Source organism: Sturnira hondurensis, unplaced genomic scaffold (assembly GCF_014824575.4).
Source record: "Sturnira hondurensis isolate 20B ecotype Veracruz unplaced genomic scaffold, ASM1482457v3 Scaffold0018484, whole genome shotgun sequence".
NCBI classification, from domain to species: domain Eukaryota; kingdom Metazoa; phylum Chordata; class Mammalia; order Chiroptera; family Phyllostomidae; genus Sturnira; species Sturnira hondurensis.
The window spans coordinates 55,945-71,972 of NW_028091115.1; the positions used below are offsets into that span (position 1 = coordinate 55,945).

At 40.0% G+C, this 16,028-nt stretch overlaps 1 protein-coding gene across 3 annotated transcripts; it reads left to right on the forward strand.

Moving 5' to 3' along the window:
* Nucleotides 1-114: 114 nt before the first annotated feature.
* On the forward strand, nt 115-15,810 carry UPF3B (UPF3B regulator of nonsense mediated mRNA decay). 3 transcript variants are annotated; one of them, XM_037069134.1, is made up of 12 exons: nt 115-653; nt 1,602-1,708; nt 1,874-1,980; nt 4,634-4,732; nt 6,625-6,735; nt 7,742-7,785; nt 8,242-8,424; nt 8,840-8,878; nt 10,950-11,107; nt 11,669-11,963; nt 14,811-14,918; nt 15,678-15,810. In XM_037069134.1, the coding sequence occupies exons 1-12, from the start codon at nt 498-500 to the stop codon at nt 15,684-15,686; spliced, it is 1,416 nt and encodes a 471-aa protein (XP_036925029.1). In that variant the 5' UTR covers nt 115-497; the 3' UTR covers nt 15,687-15,810. The 3 variants fall into 3 exon arrangements, with proteins under 3 accessions (XP_036925029.1, XP_036925028.1, XP_036925031.1); XM_037069133.1 differs by having other exon boundaries at nt 14,811-15,810; XM_037069136.1 differs by lacking the exon at nt 8,840-8,878 and having other exon boundaries at nt 14,811-15,810.
* Nucleotides 15,811-16,028: the final 218 nt, after the last annotated feature.

The following is a 16,028-nucleotide window of genomic DNA, read 5'->3' on the forward strand; positions in this document are numbered from 1 at the left end:
ACCAGGGACCGGTTTCGTAAAACGTGGGCGGGGGAGTCCGGGAGGTCAGGCAAGCTTTGAGCTTCCCAGCTCACCTCTAGCTCAGGAGTGGGCGGGGCGGAGACAGGAGGCGGAGCTCAGGCAAGCTTCGCTCGCGGCCCGGTTCCTAACAGGCCACCTTCCGGTACCGGTCAGCGGCCCAGGGGATTGGGGGCCCCTGTGCCTATACCGTGTAGAGCGCGGCCTCTAGAGAGTCTAGATCGAGAAGGGATTGGGTGGTGCGGGGATTCGGTAGGCCGGAACTTAAGACTAGGTGTTAAATCCTCTTCACGGAAGCAAGCCTGCAGCCTTTGAAGTCTCGCGAGATCCCGACGGAGCCCAGCGGAACGCAGGGCTTTCCTTATCACTAGGCGGGTGTCCGTTGGAGGCGGAACTGTGACGGGGGTGGGCCGGGAATCTAAGGTGCGCTGTAGGTCCATTTGGGCGGAGCTTCGACTGTGAGGAGCAAAGCCGTGGCCATGAAGGAAGAGAAGGAGCATAGGCCTAAGGAGAAGCGAGTAACCCTTTTAACTCCCCCGGGGGCCACAGGCAGCGGCGGTGGGGCTTCGGGGGACAGCACCAAAGGGGAAGATAAGCAGGATCGGAACAAGGAGAAGAAAGAGGCCCTGAGCAAGGTGCCTGGCCACCCCCTTGGCTCGTGAGAGGGCGGGACGCGGCAGCCACCCATGGAGGATGGTTGGAGGATGGTTGGGAATCGGGCTGCCCTCTTCCTGTCCCATGCTCCCCTTCTGTTTCTTCACCTGAGTAAAAATCGCATCACCGTGTCGTCCACTCCACCGAAATGGGGAGATTCCCTCCCGGGCAAACCCTGAATGGGAGTGAGGGAAAGGGGGGAGGATCCCTGGATGAGAACGGTTTGGATCTGAGCTGTGAGATGATAGTGGCGGGGGCGGGGGGGGGCGAGTGGTAATAAAGGGAACGAGGAATTAAAACGTTAATTGGGAAGAATTACTAAATTGCAAAAAGGGCTATCAAGGGTGGGAGTAGTTTGTGATGGAACTATTAATGGAGGCGACTTGAAGGAGTGTTGGGGGGATTAATGGTCTAGGGACCACATTGGGTTCATTCTATTTGGGAGACAATTAGGGAATTTCCGGTATGCCTTAGAGTTTTGAAATTTTTATGCTGAATGAGAAAGGGTTTTGTTTTAGAATGTGTTTGATATTGTAGGGAAATATTAGTAAATCAAGAGTTTGTGGCACCCACAAAAGACCAAGGTTGGCCTACTAGTTTCTTACCACTACACCTATTGAAAAAGGGGTGACAGAAAATGATATGAAAACCTATTAAACTGTGGGGCTTTGGGTTAACAGAACCTGAGATTTTCCTTGCTCCAAACAGTTCTTATTTCTAAGAGCTTTAAAAAAAAACCCCACATTACTATTGTTTGATTAATTTTAAGCATTAGAGGACTATTTTCTCTAATTTTTTAAAGTAATATAAGGGTTTTTATAAGCCATCTCCTCTTGTGAAGACCAGCTTTCTTCAGGGATGGTGATTCTTTCAGATATGACAGAAAATTGATTTGTACTAATTTTTATTTCATTTATTCATTTCTGAAGGTGGTAATTCGGAGATTGCCTCCCACTTTGACCAAGGAGCAGCTTCAGGAACATCTTCAGCCTATGCCTGAGCATGATTATTTTGAGTTTTTTTCTAATGATACTAGGTAAAATAAATAAAAGAGGGAGGGGGTAAATGAAAAATGTTTCGTCCATTCCATCCCACCAGTGTTTCTTGTTTGATTTTTGAGCCTGTCTCTTTAACATATGCATTCATATAATTCAGCCAGATACCTGCAAGCACATTTACATAATTGCTTTCCTCTCTGCAGTTTGTATCCTCATATGTATGCAAGAGCATACATCAACTTTAAAAACCAAGAGGACATTATTTTGTTCAGGGATCGCTTTGATGGTTATGTATTCCTTGACAATAAAGGTGAGTCCCAGTAACAGGAGGTTTCTTTGTCATTTGTCCAAGACAATGTGTGTATCACATTGTCTTCTCAGTGCCTTGATAGCTTTTCTAAAATCCTGGGTGATAAAATGAGTTTTACACATTTGATAAGCCTGTTACAATCTTTGTTTTAGTTTTTTTATTGACTTGAGAGAGAAAGAGAGACATCAATTTGTTCCACTTATTTATGCATTTGTAAGGAGCTTCTTGTATGTTCCCTGACTGGTGATTGAACCCGCAATCTTGGCTTATTAGGATGATGTCCCAACCAACTGAGCTACCTGGTCAGGTGGCCTGTTACAATCTTATACATAATTTGTGAGTTTTCTCAGCTGTTGGGTATTTTTATTAACCTGTTATTTCTGTAGTTTAATCCACTGATAACTTCCTGTTTCTCCTCCTGTGATAAATTTTTTGCCCTGATTAGAAAATCTGTTGTTTTGACTATTTTCTAGTTTCATCAGTAATATGCATAAATGATTCTCCAAACTCATATGACAAGTTTTAAACATTTACTTCTCATCTTGCTTCAAAGACCAACATTTATTTAATTCATTTCCTTTAAACCAGTAGTTACTTTGTTGGAATACTGTTTAACATTCTAAGTTGTATGTAATTAAAACATCAAACTGAATGATGTATTTTTCTATCCACTTTGAATCCAGGAATTTATAAGGGAGAAAAACTGTTTTTTTGTTTGTTTAATTTTTTAAAGATTTTATTTATTTATCTTTAGATGGGAAGGGAAGGAGAGAGGGAGAGAAATGTCAATGTATGTCTGCCTCTGGTGCGTCCCCTGCTGGGAACCGGCCTGAAACCCAGGCATGCGCCCCCCGACTGGGAACCGAACTGTGATCCCCTGGTTTGCAGGCCCGTGCTCCATCCACTGAGCTACACCAGCCAGGGCGAGAAAAACTGTTTTAAGAAGAGATTTTATTTATTTATTTATTTTTAGAGAGAGGGACACATCAATCTCTCCTATGCACCCCAACCAGGGACCAAACCCACAATCCAGGCACATGCCCTGACCAGGAATTGAACTGGCAACCTTTCACTTTGCTGAACAATGCCCAACCAACTAAGCCACCCATCAGGGCAGGCAACAAACTTCTGCCTTGACTCTCTTTATTTTCTCCTGCTTGCAACATTTAACCAGAGAATGTCTGAGCTACTGTTTGCCATTTTTCATTGGGTTTGTAATCGTAGTGAATGACGTCTTTTGTTGAGTTCTATTTTTTCAGTATTACTTCAACGTTAGTGAAAGTTGCCAGGGAATATGCCCACAAAAGTAGAAGGATTGCCACTGTTTTTTTTTTCTTTCTTTTTTTTTAAGATTTACTTATTTTTAGAGAGGGAAGGGGGAGAGAGAGGGAGAGGAATATCAATGTATAGTTGCCTCTCAAATGCCCCCATCCAGGGACCTGGCCTGCAACCCAGGCATGTGCCCGACTGGGAGTTGAACTGGTGACCATCTGGTTCACAGGCTGGCACTCAGTTTACTGGGCACACCTGTCAGGATGCTGCTGTTTTTATTGATCCCACAAACGAGCTACGTCTTCACTCCAACTTTATTCCAATAGACAGCAGTGATTTTCTAGTGGCTTAGCCTGGAAATCTGAGTTGTATTTGACCTTTTCCTATCTCTTTTTTTTGGACCTTCCATATGTAAACAGTGACGAATCTTTAAAATTTGTTTTTTAATATTTATTTAGTCATACTTTATGCCCTTGTCACCTAATGATAAGACAACCATGTCTCTAAACTGATAGGGTTTTCCATTTTTTCCATTTCTCTATAATTAAGTCTGTTATATTGCCATGAAATTAATATTTTTAAAAATAATGTTTTAAGATAATAGTTGTAGCAAAAAGTCCAAGCTCCTTAGCCTTGTAGTCAGGGTCTTCCGTGGTCTGGCCTCACTTCTGTTTTTTTCAGCCTGTTTTCCAGTTACCTTCTGCTTCAATCTGATTTATTCCCTTTTCCACTATATCAGTTCTGAAGCCAGTCTGACTCTGCATTCACTAGGATTTCCAAAATCATGTTTCCTCCATGACAGCTTTATAAGACTTTGTTGTTAATTCTAGTTATTTTATTCTGGCTTATGTTGACGTGTCAATGATCTTTATATGTAATTCACATACCAAGAAATTCACCCTTGAAACATGTTTCTTAGTGCATTCACAGAGTCGTGCTCCTGTCACCACAATCTGATTGTACAACACACTCATCATTCTAAAGAGAATCCCACACCCATTAGCTGTCACTCCCTGTTCTCTCTACTCCCCCCCAGCTCTAGACCACCACTCACCTTATTTTACTATGTAGATTTGCTTGTTTTAGAGATTTCTAGTGTATTTTTAAATGAAAATTAGCTTATAGATCTCCACATATCAAAATATCACACTTCAGAAGTGGAACTTAAGTGAATGTTTTATTTCCCTGCCATATCTTTTGAGCAGGGGCTCCTTTGACAGCATGTTGATTTTAGTTAGGCCAGTGTGACTGACACCTGTTTGGAGACACATCTCAGATGACTGCCGTTGGAGGAAGCCTAGAGAGCAATGGGTTGAATCTCTTGTATCCATTTGCCATTTTCTTTGTTATAACAAGTGTGGTATTTTTTTTTTCTAAACAGGTCAGGAATACCCTGCAATAGTAGAATTTGCACCTTTTCAAAAAGCTGCAAAAAAGAAGACTAAGAAAAGAGACACCAAAGTTGGGACTATTGACGATGGTACAGTATAGCTCTAGTTGTGTAATGCTATTGCCATGGACTTTTAAAAAAGGTTTTATTTATTTATTTTTAGAGAGAGGGGAAGGGAGGGAGAAAGAGAAGGAGAGAAACATGATGTGCAAGAGAAATATCAGTTGACCGCCTCCTGCAAGCCCCCGACTGGGGACCTGGTTCTGCAACCCAGGCATGTGCCCTGACCAGGAATCGAACTCTCGATATTTCAGTCCAAGGGGAGACGTCCAACCTACTGAGCCACACCAGTCAGGGCTGCCATGGCTTTTTAAAAAACATCCTTTGTGGGAATTGGACTCCAATCTTTTAAATAAGAGATGTATATGATAAAGTTAATACAAAATATAATTCATTGATGAAAGATTTGCGTGACTGTTAGAATGGAGATGGGTTTCCTATAGAGTTTTCACTCTTTGGCTAGTGGCATTTCATTCCTCCACCATTAAGCAATACATTGTTGACTATTGAGCAGTAAATTTAGGTTTGTTGATTAGAAGACCATGGAAAAATCAGGTCTTTCAAAGCACAACAGCTACTTGAGAGGCCTCTTACCATTGTTATGATTATTTGGCTTTTGGTTTCTATTTTTTATAAAGAGGAAGATTTCCCATTGAGAGTTGTGCTGGGAAATTTTATACAGTGAAGTAACTGAATATAAAGTAAGCAAAGTAGCCAGTTCTGTTTTCTAAACTTTGAATATGCAGTTAACTAATTGCTTAGTGATTACATTAAACCAAAAGACAGGAACTAAAAAACTGGAATAATTGACACTTAAGCTAAACTGGATCCATATTTTGAAATCTCTGTAACATACATAGGATAAGGGCTGACCTGCAGTAGTTTCTATCAGATTGATATCTTAGAATCATGTTGTTTGATTTCCATTATTTTATAAAGAACACAGAAAAGACTCAATACACAGCTGCTTATTGAGTATCTCATAGATTGACACCTGGAAGGCTGGATCAAGTGACATGTTCCACATTGCATAGAAACTCCAAATACAAGAAGTACACTGACTCAGATGTGTTACCCTGTCTGATGTCAGGGGCATCTAGGAACGGACTCCAGGAATTATGGTCACCTACAGTGCCACATCTAGGACATCCCCCTTACTTAGCTTTTTGGAACATCTGATTTTCATATGTTTATTTAAAGTGAGGTATACCCATACAAGTCTTGCTTACATTTTGTGTACATAATAAATATATACTATAACTGTATATGTAACTATACACACATAACAGTTTTCCCACAAGTGTGGCTCTAGTAGGAGCAGTGACTTTAAAAAAAGATTTCATTTATTTGTTTTTAAAGAGGGAAAGAGCAGGAGAGGAATATGAATGTGTGGTTGCCTCTCATGCCCCCCTACATGAGGACCTGGCCCTCAACCCAGGCATGTGCCCTGACCAGGAATCAAACCAGTGACCCTTTGCTTCGCAGGCAGGTGCTCAATACACTGAGCCACACCAGCCAGGGAAGCAGTGACTTTTAAAAGCAAAGTATGTGTCATCCCTGGAGGTTCTGTTAGGATGTGTGGTGTCTCATTTTCCCTGAAAGGTCTAAATATTCTATCTTGTGGGTATAGGTTTACTTTCCAGATTTTTTTATTTATTGATTTTAGAGAGAGAGAGAGAGCAATTTGTTCCACTTATTTATGCATTCATTGGTTGATTCTTCCCCGCCCAGGATTGAACCCACAACCTTGCCATATGGGGGCAATGCTCTAACCACTTGAGCTACACAGCCAGGGCTTGATACAGGTTTATTTTCAGTCTTTCATGAGTAGGAAGTTATCTTCTTTGATAAATATCCTAGATAATAATTTCCTATTTGTTTAAAGTCTGCTGTGTTTTCTGTTTACTTAAACATTTTTTTAGATCCAGAATATAGAAAATTTTTGGAAAGTTATGCTGCAGATAATGAGAAAATGACATCTACTCCAGAGACACTGCTAGAGGAAATAGAAGCTAAAAATAGAGAACTAATAGGTAAGTAGACAAAAGGAATTAAGGGCAACAGCTGTTTTCATCAGAAGACCTGTCTGACTCCCACTTCTGTCCCTTGGTAGCTGTGTGATCACGGGGAAAAGTACTAACTTCTCTGAGACTCTGTTTCTTCTACTGTAATATGCAGATGATAATAACCCGTGTGGCGGGATTATGAGAATGCGTTGATTAAATGGGGAAAGTTCTCTGTGACCTATTTAGTGCCACACAAATGTAACACATGTATAAAACATTTGAAGACTCATGGCATCTTTAGATGTTGGTAAGCATTTGAAGATCAACTGGTGTATTCTAGTAGTAAGAAGCCAGTATTTCTAAAAAGAAATTTGACCTGAAATATCAAAAAATGTATTTAGTTGCTGCAAAACTGAAAACCTAGAGAAATTCTAGCTTGGATGTTGGTTCTAGTAGTAAGCTGTCACTACTGTATCAGCTCTAGACTCAGATGCAGGATATCCACTCCTAGGAATTTATCCAAAGGAGGTATGTCTTCCAAAGCTAGCTATAAGGCTAAATAGCATTATTTGGAATAATGGAAAATGAATTAAATATTCTCCTAAAAGTTGGGTTTTATTTATGGACACACAGTATAAGCCCACCTCTGATCATTTCCTTAAAATAAATTCCCAGAAGTGAAATTATGGGGTCAAAAGGATATTTTTAGCCCCTTCCCCCAATTTCTTCCCAGTAGGACAAATTTGTATTCCCATCTGTAGAAGAAGAGAATGTCCTTTGCACTTAATTCTCACCCACGCTAGGAATTACACTTTTTAAGTGTATTTTCTTTTTTATTTCTTCAATTTTTAAGAAGTATTTTAAATTTGCTGAATTGGAATGTTATAAAGATTTCTTTCCAGTAATATAGTTGTGAACTCTGTTTAAGGGGTATAGCTTTTCCCACCTTGGGTGGTTGGCAGGGAATGTCAGAAAATGGAATCCTTTCTAGGGGTTGATAAGTATTATTAATAATCTGTTTACATTTATGTAGCTAAAAAGACAACCCCACTATTGAGCTTCCTGAAAAACAAGCAGGTAAACCTTTGTTTTTATAGTTCTCTCAATACTTTTATTTCAATGGTTCACATTCTGTTAAACATTTTAAGAGCATTGGGATCCCATAGGAGAAATAGCTGCTTTTTCTTACCGTTATTCTTAAAGATTTGGCTCATTGGCCCTGTCCTACTCTGTGGTAGTTGGACCAAGGGATCACTGCAAACCAGAGAGTCTTTAGTGTGTTCCAGAGATGCTCTCGTGATTTTCCGAAAGCCTCTGGAAATTTAGCGAGGCAGCAGTGGGAAACTGACAGTAGCAGGCCCTGGTCTCTATTCTCTCTCATGTTCTGAATGGGGTGGGGAGGGGGTTAAGGAGGTAGAAGGTAGGAAGAAAAGATGATCCAGGTTAGTGGGTGCCCACCATGCCTTTGGGACTGACTTAAGTTTTCGGTGATGATTATCTTGTTTGAAGGTGTATGTCGATGTTTCTTTCTAGAGAATGAGAGAAGAAAAAAGAGAAGAAAGAAGAAGACGAGAAATAGAAAGAAAAAGACAAAGAGAAGAAGAGAGGAGGAAATGGAAAGAAGAAGAGAAACGAAAAAGGAAAGATATAGAAAAGCTAAAGAAGATAGAAAGAGTTCCAGAAAGAGATAAATTAAGGGAAGAACCAAAGATTAAGGTATGAAAATAACTTAAACTGGCTCCATGTTGCTGAAAATTGCATGTATCTGCTTCTTGATAAAAATGCATGCATCTTGTGTGGTGTAAATATAGCTTTTCAGTTTTGTTTTTGTCCTTTTTGGAGGGGGGAGGAGTGAACCAGTAGAAATCTTTCTATAATAATAATAATAATAATAATAGTATGATTTTTAAATTTTAAGATAATTTTAAAAGACTAAGTAGTTTACTTATTTCTTCAGTGCAAATCTGTTATTTTTATCATTGAAAATGTATAAGTTTGGGGTGATTATTCTCTCAGTTCTTCGTAAATAAGGGCTTAGGGCTGGCTGGCATGAATTGTGGTTTTTATTCAGCTTTTCCTTCATATCTGATACATGAAGTTGCCTCATCTGTTTGTTTTCCACTGTCCTCAGGTACACAGGTTTCTGTTACAAGCTGTGAATCAGAAAAATGTAAGGACCAAGTACATGATACAGAACACCTAGTATCATGTCACACACAGGTCTTAGTTAATAAGTCCTTTTGGTGGTGGTGGTAGTGTTGCCTGTTTAAAACCCCTTCAGAGTGACTTGAGCCTTAAAAGCAAGCTATTTTCAATTCCTAATTTAAAAGGAAGTCCAGATAACTTCCTGATGCTGTGCTTCAACAATATACGGCCAGAGGATAACCATGCCTAAATAGGTCTTTCTCTTTTATACCTGCCTGTCATAACTGCCTTGTGCAAGTACTAGAGATAATATCCTGCCTTATGTGCTTTCCTCTTTCACATGATTCCCACGCTGCCTTCTTGCATCTACCTGGGAATCTGTGAGCAGCAGATTCTGATTAACACGTTGAACGCAGGAAGAGGAAAACCTGTGGAGAGAGCCCAGCCTTGCTGCTCCTCTTCTGAGGGCATGTCTTGGGTCTTGTTCCAATGAACTTCTTGGGGAAGTACTAGTACCTCAGAGAACGTCAGAGATAATCTCCCAGAGATGGTGGCAGGGTCTCCCTCTACCTCAAAAATTCGGCAGTTTAAGCCCTGGCTGGTGTGGCTCAGTAGATTGAGCACTGGCCTGTGAACCAAAAATTTGGCAGTTTATATGGTTGCCCAAGACTCTCTGGGGCTCATTATTGTTGATACGGGGCTTGGCCATGGTGTGGGAAAATTCGCATCTTAATACTTTTGAGCCATCTGTCTGCCACACCATAAATGACCTGACTTGCTATTCCTAACTACCAGCAAGGCAGAAGATAGAGCCATCAATGCTGGAGACACCCATTAATGTTCTTATTAGAGTAATGAACATCTTAGCTTCTGACAAAGATGTTCATTAGAGAAATAAGAACACTTCCAATGAAACCTGTATATGGTATCCTCACTTTACACTGGTGCCTTCTTAGTGTCCAGTTTGAACGTGCCGTTTGCAGTGGCTGTCTGTGTGCTGAAATAGTTCATGCTTAAATCTTTTGGTGCCTGGCGTTTTGCTTGGCCTTTTGCTCTATGATGCCTTCACCCTGAGATGAACCTTTGTATGATGCCTTCACTCTGAGATTGAAATTCTTCTATTTTGCCTAAGAATTTCTCTGAATGTCCAACACAAGGGGAGTATTTTAGAGAGATTTGTAGCAGTGGTATGAAAAAGAAACTTTTGTTAGAAATCTGGCCTTATAAACCACTTTCATTTTAAAATTGCTTTCTGTCGTGTGTATGACTGCAAAGTTCCAGTAGAGATGGAACTTCACTGTTCTGTTGTATGAGGTATTTGGACTTTTAAATCCCGTGCCAAATAATTCTTACTACTCATCTTTAATGAGAATATAATTGTACCATCATACAAGTATGTTACTCTCAGGCTCAAGGCAAAATTATTCTCACAATAGATCGCTCCTTTGGTTACCAGGGTATTTGTCTTTCCAAGTACTTCATAAAAACACTCCAATAGTAATGATCTACCTAGCATTTTAAATCTGTGGCATATTTTCCCATCAAGTTGTATTGGCATGCTAGTGTGCTACAAAAGGCATACTTGGAAGTGTGAATTGGTTCCCTTAAAAGTTGATCTGGCCCTGGCTGGTGTAGCTCAGTGGATTGAGTGCAGACTGCGAACCAAAGGGTCGCTGGTTGACTCCCAGTCAGGGCACATGCCTGGGTTGTGGGCTGGGTCCCCAGTGGGGACCACCTGAGAGGCAACTACACATTGATGTTTCTCTCACTCTGTTTCTCCCTCCCTTCCCCTCTCTCTAAAAATAAATAAATAAAAATTTTTCAAAAGTTGACCCAGGTAAAACCAAAGGAGTCTTTATTCTATTGCCACTCATTTGAGTGGATGACATTCATTTGAGTGGATGACACTTCACATTAATAGCAGCCTTTTAGTAAATTACTGCTCTTGTGCACTAACTGTTCACCTGAGAGTTTAAGTACCTGCAGAAACAGGGCCTTCTAAAGTTAAAATTAAAGATATTAATATATTGTTTTTGATAGACTCAGAAGACAGTGTCTCACCCTTCAAAATAAAAACAAATTTGTTTTCTTTAAAGCTGCTCAAGAAGCCAGAAAAAGATGAAAAGGAATTGGACAAAAGAGAAAAAGCCAAGAAATTGGACAAAGAGAATCTCAATGATGAAAGAGGCAGTGGGCAAAGTTGCACATTGCCCAAACGTTCTGATAGCGAATTTAAAGATGAGAAGCCTAAGAGGTCAGTAAGCAAGGGCTCTTTGGTACATTTGTTTTCGGCACATTTCTAGATGCTCTTTTGACTGCTACATCCTGGATTTTTTAAAGATTTTGTTTATTTATCTTTAGAGGGGAAGGGAAGGAGAGAGGGAGAGAAATACCAATGTATGGTTGCCTCTGCGGGGCACACACAGTGTATCGTGTGTCCCCTGCCAGGAACTGGCCTGCAACCCAGGCATATGCCCTGACTGGGGATCGAACTGCAATCCTCTGGTTCGCAGGCCCGCGCTCAATCCACTGAGCTACACCAGCCAGGGCTACATCCTGGATTTTTACCAGAATAAGGATAAGCTCTTTTACCAGGGATAGTGGCACGAGGTGAAAAGGTTTCAGATATTCTAATATCTTAATCTGGGTGGATGACTTTTGATTTTTGTTACTGTTTTTCAAATTTGTAGTATTTTTTTAAACTCTCCTCCAAAAGGGCAGCCTCATTGCAGTGGCCAAGTCAGAATCAGAGTGTTTCTGCATTTATGATTAGAAGACCTTTGAGGATAGATTCTCAGATTTGTTTTCCATGCAGACCGGAAGATGAAAGTGTCAGAGACTACCGGGACAGGGAACGGGACTATGAACGAGATCAAGAGCGCATACTTCGGGAAAGAGAGAGGCTGAAGCGGCAAGAAGAAGAGCGCCGAAGGCAGAGGGAGCGCTATGAGAAAGAGAGGGCGTTTAAAAGAAAGGAAGAAGAAATGAAAAGAGAGAAAGAAGCACTTCGGGATAAAGGAAAGAAGAATGAAAGTACAGAATCAGGAGGCAGCTCAGAAAAAACTGAAAAGAAGGAGGAAGTGGTTAAGAGGGATCGCATTAGAAACAAGGTGCTGCTTTTTTTGTTAAAGTTGTTTATTTTCATGAGGATTTTTTTCTTGCAAGTGTAAAGGAAAGGGCTAGTTCATTTCTTATTATAGAGTTCTTAAAGGAAATTCTATTGTAGAACATTTTATTGCAAGAACTTTAACTCTCTGCAACTTTTGTTAGTATTACTTGGGTCTTTTTATTAAATTGTAGAAATTTCAAACATACACGAAAAGTAAAACAGAACCATACAATGTCCCCATCACTCAGCTTCAAAAACAATCATTTGGTGGCCAATCTTCTTTCTCCTCTACCCCATCCCTACCCCCTACTGTATTATTTTTGAGCAAATCCTAGACATATAATTTCTTCTTTAATATGTCAATATTACAGATTAAGACTTTGCACTTTCACATAAAAAAAACTAACAATAATTCCTTAACATCCTACCAACTCATTTATTCAGATTTTTCCCAACTGTCTCATTTGTATCCTTTCCATAGGCTTCAAACAAGGTCCACAGATTTATATTTGCTTGATATCTCTCCTTAAATCTCTTCTCATCTAAACATTCCCCCTCCTTTTGTTTTTCTCCAGTTATTTGCTGCAGAAACCAATTTGTTTTGTATAGCTTCTAACACTCAGGATTGGCTAATTACCTTCCTGTGGTATCATCTATCATGTTCCTTTACCTTTATTTCCTTAAAAACTAATGACTATATCTAGGGCAGGGGCCAGCAAATTTTTTCTATGAAACGCCAGACAGATGGTAAGGAAATATTTTAGGCTTTGTGGGCCATGTGATCTCTGTCACAACCACTAACCCCTGTAGACATAGACATATATAAAAGAATGAGTGTAGCCATGTGCCAATCAGAATTTACTCACAAAAACGAGCAGCCCCCGGCCTAGAGGCCTGAATATATCAGGCTCCATTTTTGGAAAAAACACTTCATAGATAGTGTTGTATACTTCCTATGCATCATATCAGGAAGAATATAATGCCCTGGGTGTCCTTTTAGTGTGGTACTGTGATTGATCAACAGCAGTTGTGTTGTGGTTGTGTAATGGGATGTCCCTGTTGTTAGGATATGTGGCTTAAATATTTAGGAATTGAAGGGTTATGATGTCTGTAACTTACTCTCAGGTGGTTCTGCAAAACAGTAATGTGGGTGTATATGTATGTGTGTGTGTGTCCACATGCTAGAGACTGTAAAAGCACACATGCCAAAGTGTTAAAATTGTGAATCTAGAAGAAAGGTATTAGGTATTCATTGTTTATATTTTACAACATTTCTATAGATTAAAAAATTTTCAAGATAAAAAGTTGAAAAAATGATCAATAGTTTTTTAAATGCATGTTATTGATTATGCTAATACAGTTGTCCCATTTTCCTCCCCTTTATTCCCCTCTGCCATGCACCTCCCTCCCAACTGCTTTCCCCTCCCTTAGTTCATGGACATAGGCCTTATATATAAGTTCTTTGGCTTCTCCATTTCCTATACTGTTCTTAACCTCTCCCTGTCTATTTTGTGCCTACCATTTATGCTTCTTAATCCCTGTACCTTTTCCCCCATTCTCCCACTCCACCTCCCCACTGATAACCCTCCATGTGATCTCCATTTCTGTGATTCTGTTCCTATTCTAGTTGTTTGCTTAGTTTGTTGTTTTTGTTTTTTTAGGTTCGGTTATTGATAGTTGTGAGTCTGTTGTCATTTTACTGTTCATAGTTCTGATCATCTTTTTCTTAGATAAGTCCCTTTAACATGTCATATAATAGGAGCTTGGTGATGATGAACTCCTTTACTTTATCTGGGAAGCACTTTATCTGCCCTTCCATTCTAAATGAAAGCTTTGCTGGGTAGAGTAATCTTGGATGGAGGTCCTTGCCTTTCATGACTTGGAATACTTCTTTCCAGCCCCTTCTTACCTGCAAGGTTTCTTTTCAGAAATCAGCTACTAGTCTTATGGGAACTTCTTTGTAGGTAACTGTTTCCCCTTTTCTCATGCTACTTTTAAGATTCTCTCCTTAACTTTAATCATGGGTAACTAAATTATAATGTGCCTTGGTGTGTACTTCCTTAGGTCCAATTTCTTTGGGACTCTCTGAGCTCCCTGAACTTTTTGGAAGCCTATTTCCTTTGCCAGATTAGGGAAGTTCTCCTTCATTACTTTTTCAAACAAGTTTTTTATTTCTTGCTCTTCCTCTTCTCCTTCTGGCACCCCTATGATTCAGATGTTGGAACTTTTAAATTGTCCCGGAGGTTCCTAAACCTCTCCTTTTAAAAAATTTTTTAATTTATTTATTTTTAGAGAGAGGGGAAGGGAAGGAGAAAGAGTGGGAGAGAAACATCAATGTGTGGTTGCCTCTCATGTGTCCCCTACTGCAGGACCTGGCCTGCAATCCAGGCATGTGCCCTGACTGGGAATCGAACCAGCAACCTTTTGGTTTGCAGTCCAGCACTCAGTCCACTGAGCCGCACCAGCCAGGGCCTGGTGGTGCATTTCAAAGTCAATTTTCTGATGGGCAGGAGAGATAGGTAATGGCTATGGATCCTAAGTAGAAAAAAATCAAGCTTAATCAGTTCCTCTGGAGATGGTTAAGAAAATTAGGCAGTAGGTTTATAAAAAATTTACCCTAGGAATATAAAATAATACTTAAGAAATGGTTGCTTTTCTTTGGAGAGAGGAGAAAGGAAGCAGATTGTTAGAAGCGAATTGACCATCAACTGTCATGTACCATGCCCTCACATTTTTGGTCTTGTATAAGTTGTTTTTGGTGTATATCATCACATAACTTAAGACTCTGAAAATCCCCTGTAAACACTGAGTATCAGCATTATAACATTAACATTTCATTTTACTCTAGGATCGACCAGCGATGCAGCTTTACCAGCCAGGAGCTCGAAGCCGAAATCGACTCTGTCCTGCTGATGACAGCGCCAAGTCTGGCGACTCAACAATAGAAAAAAAGCAGGAAAGTGGTATTAGCCATAGAAAAGAAGGAGGAGAGGAATGATGAGTCCAAGTGGCCATGGGTGTCCTCCTAACTGTGTAGGCAGCCAAAGAGCATGTGTTAATTCAGAAGTGCCTCAGGGCAAAGGAATAGAGAGAGAAAGGGGGTGGCTGTGCTGGTGGGGTACACTGCAGAGGAGTATGTTTTGCGTCAAAGCAGGAACCTGATTGCAGGTGCAGACTGGAAGTACAATTTCATTTTTTTGCAGTTCCTACAAATTAAAGTGTGAGGCAAAGATGAGAGAGAGGACATGCATTGCAATTTGCAAGTGGGAAATGTCAAGTGAGGGCTTAATTAGGTATGACATGAGAAGAAGAAAAGAGCCAGCTCTAAAATCAAAAAGTTCTGTTAATCCTGGATTGAATTTCCTTAATTTAATGGAACAGAGTCACTTTGAAATCTCATTCAGATCTAGTTATGTTCATTGTTGGTGTTACCTGTTGACTTTGTGTAGCGTAGCAGCCACAAGCATGTAATTGTAGTACAAGTACAGTGAAGGATATAACAAACATTTGCTGGTGGAAAATTTAAATAGTCATGTCATGTCTGTATCCTGTGTCCTAAAATCTTAGGAGTAGTTTTACATTTCTGTTTGCTTATGTGAGCTTAGCATAGAGAATATTTTTAAATGTCTCCTTTTCCCTCTAGCAGTTTTTACATTAATAAGTACAATTGAACCCTTGCTTGCTTCTTGACAATCCAGTCTTTGTTTTACCTTAGGTCTCATGATCTGAGTGCATGGCCTGTCCGGGAAGGAAACTACACCAATATTTGTTCCTGTTTAAATAGGAATTTTCAGTCTTAGTTTGTTTTGCATTGGTGTCAATAAATATCAACATCACACAAGTATGAAGCTAAGTGTGTTTATTAATTTTATTAAATAGCTATTGGCGGGGTGGTAATGTTTTCCATTATCATTTTTCCCCCTTATATACTCTTCCACCTTCACTGCCCTCCTCCACCCTGCAGTCGCCACACCATTGTCCATGTGTCCTTTTTAAATAGCTATTAGGGATTTTTTTTTTTTAGATTTTATTTCTTTATTTTAGACAGAGGCAAAGGGAGGGAGAA

Excerpts from the sequence above, each read along its gene's own strand:
- UPF3B (XM_037069133.1), top strand. The coding sequence starts at position 498 with ATGAAGGAAGAGAAGGAGCATAGGCCTAAGGAGAAGCGAGTAACCCTT. Across the intron at positions 1,709-1,873 it reads TTTTTTTCTAATGATACTAG|TTTGTATCCTCATATGTATG; the intron begins GTAAAATAAATA and ends TCCTCTCTGCAG. Across the intron at positions 1,981-4,633 it reads TGTATTCCTTGACAATAAAG|GTCAGGAATACCCTGCAATA; the intron begins GTGAGTCCCAGT and ends TTTTCTAAACAG.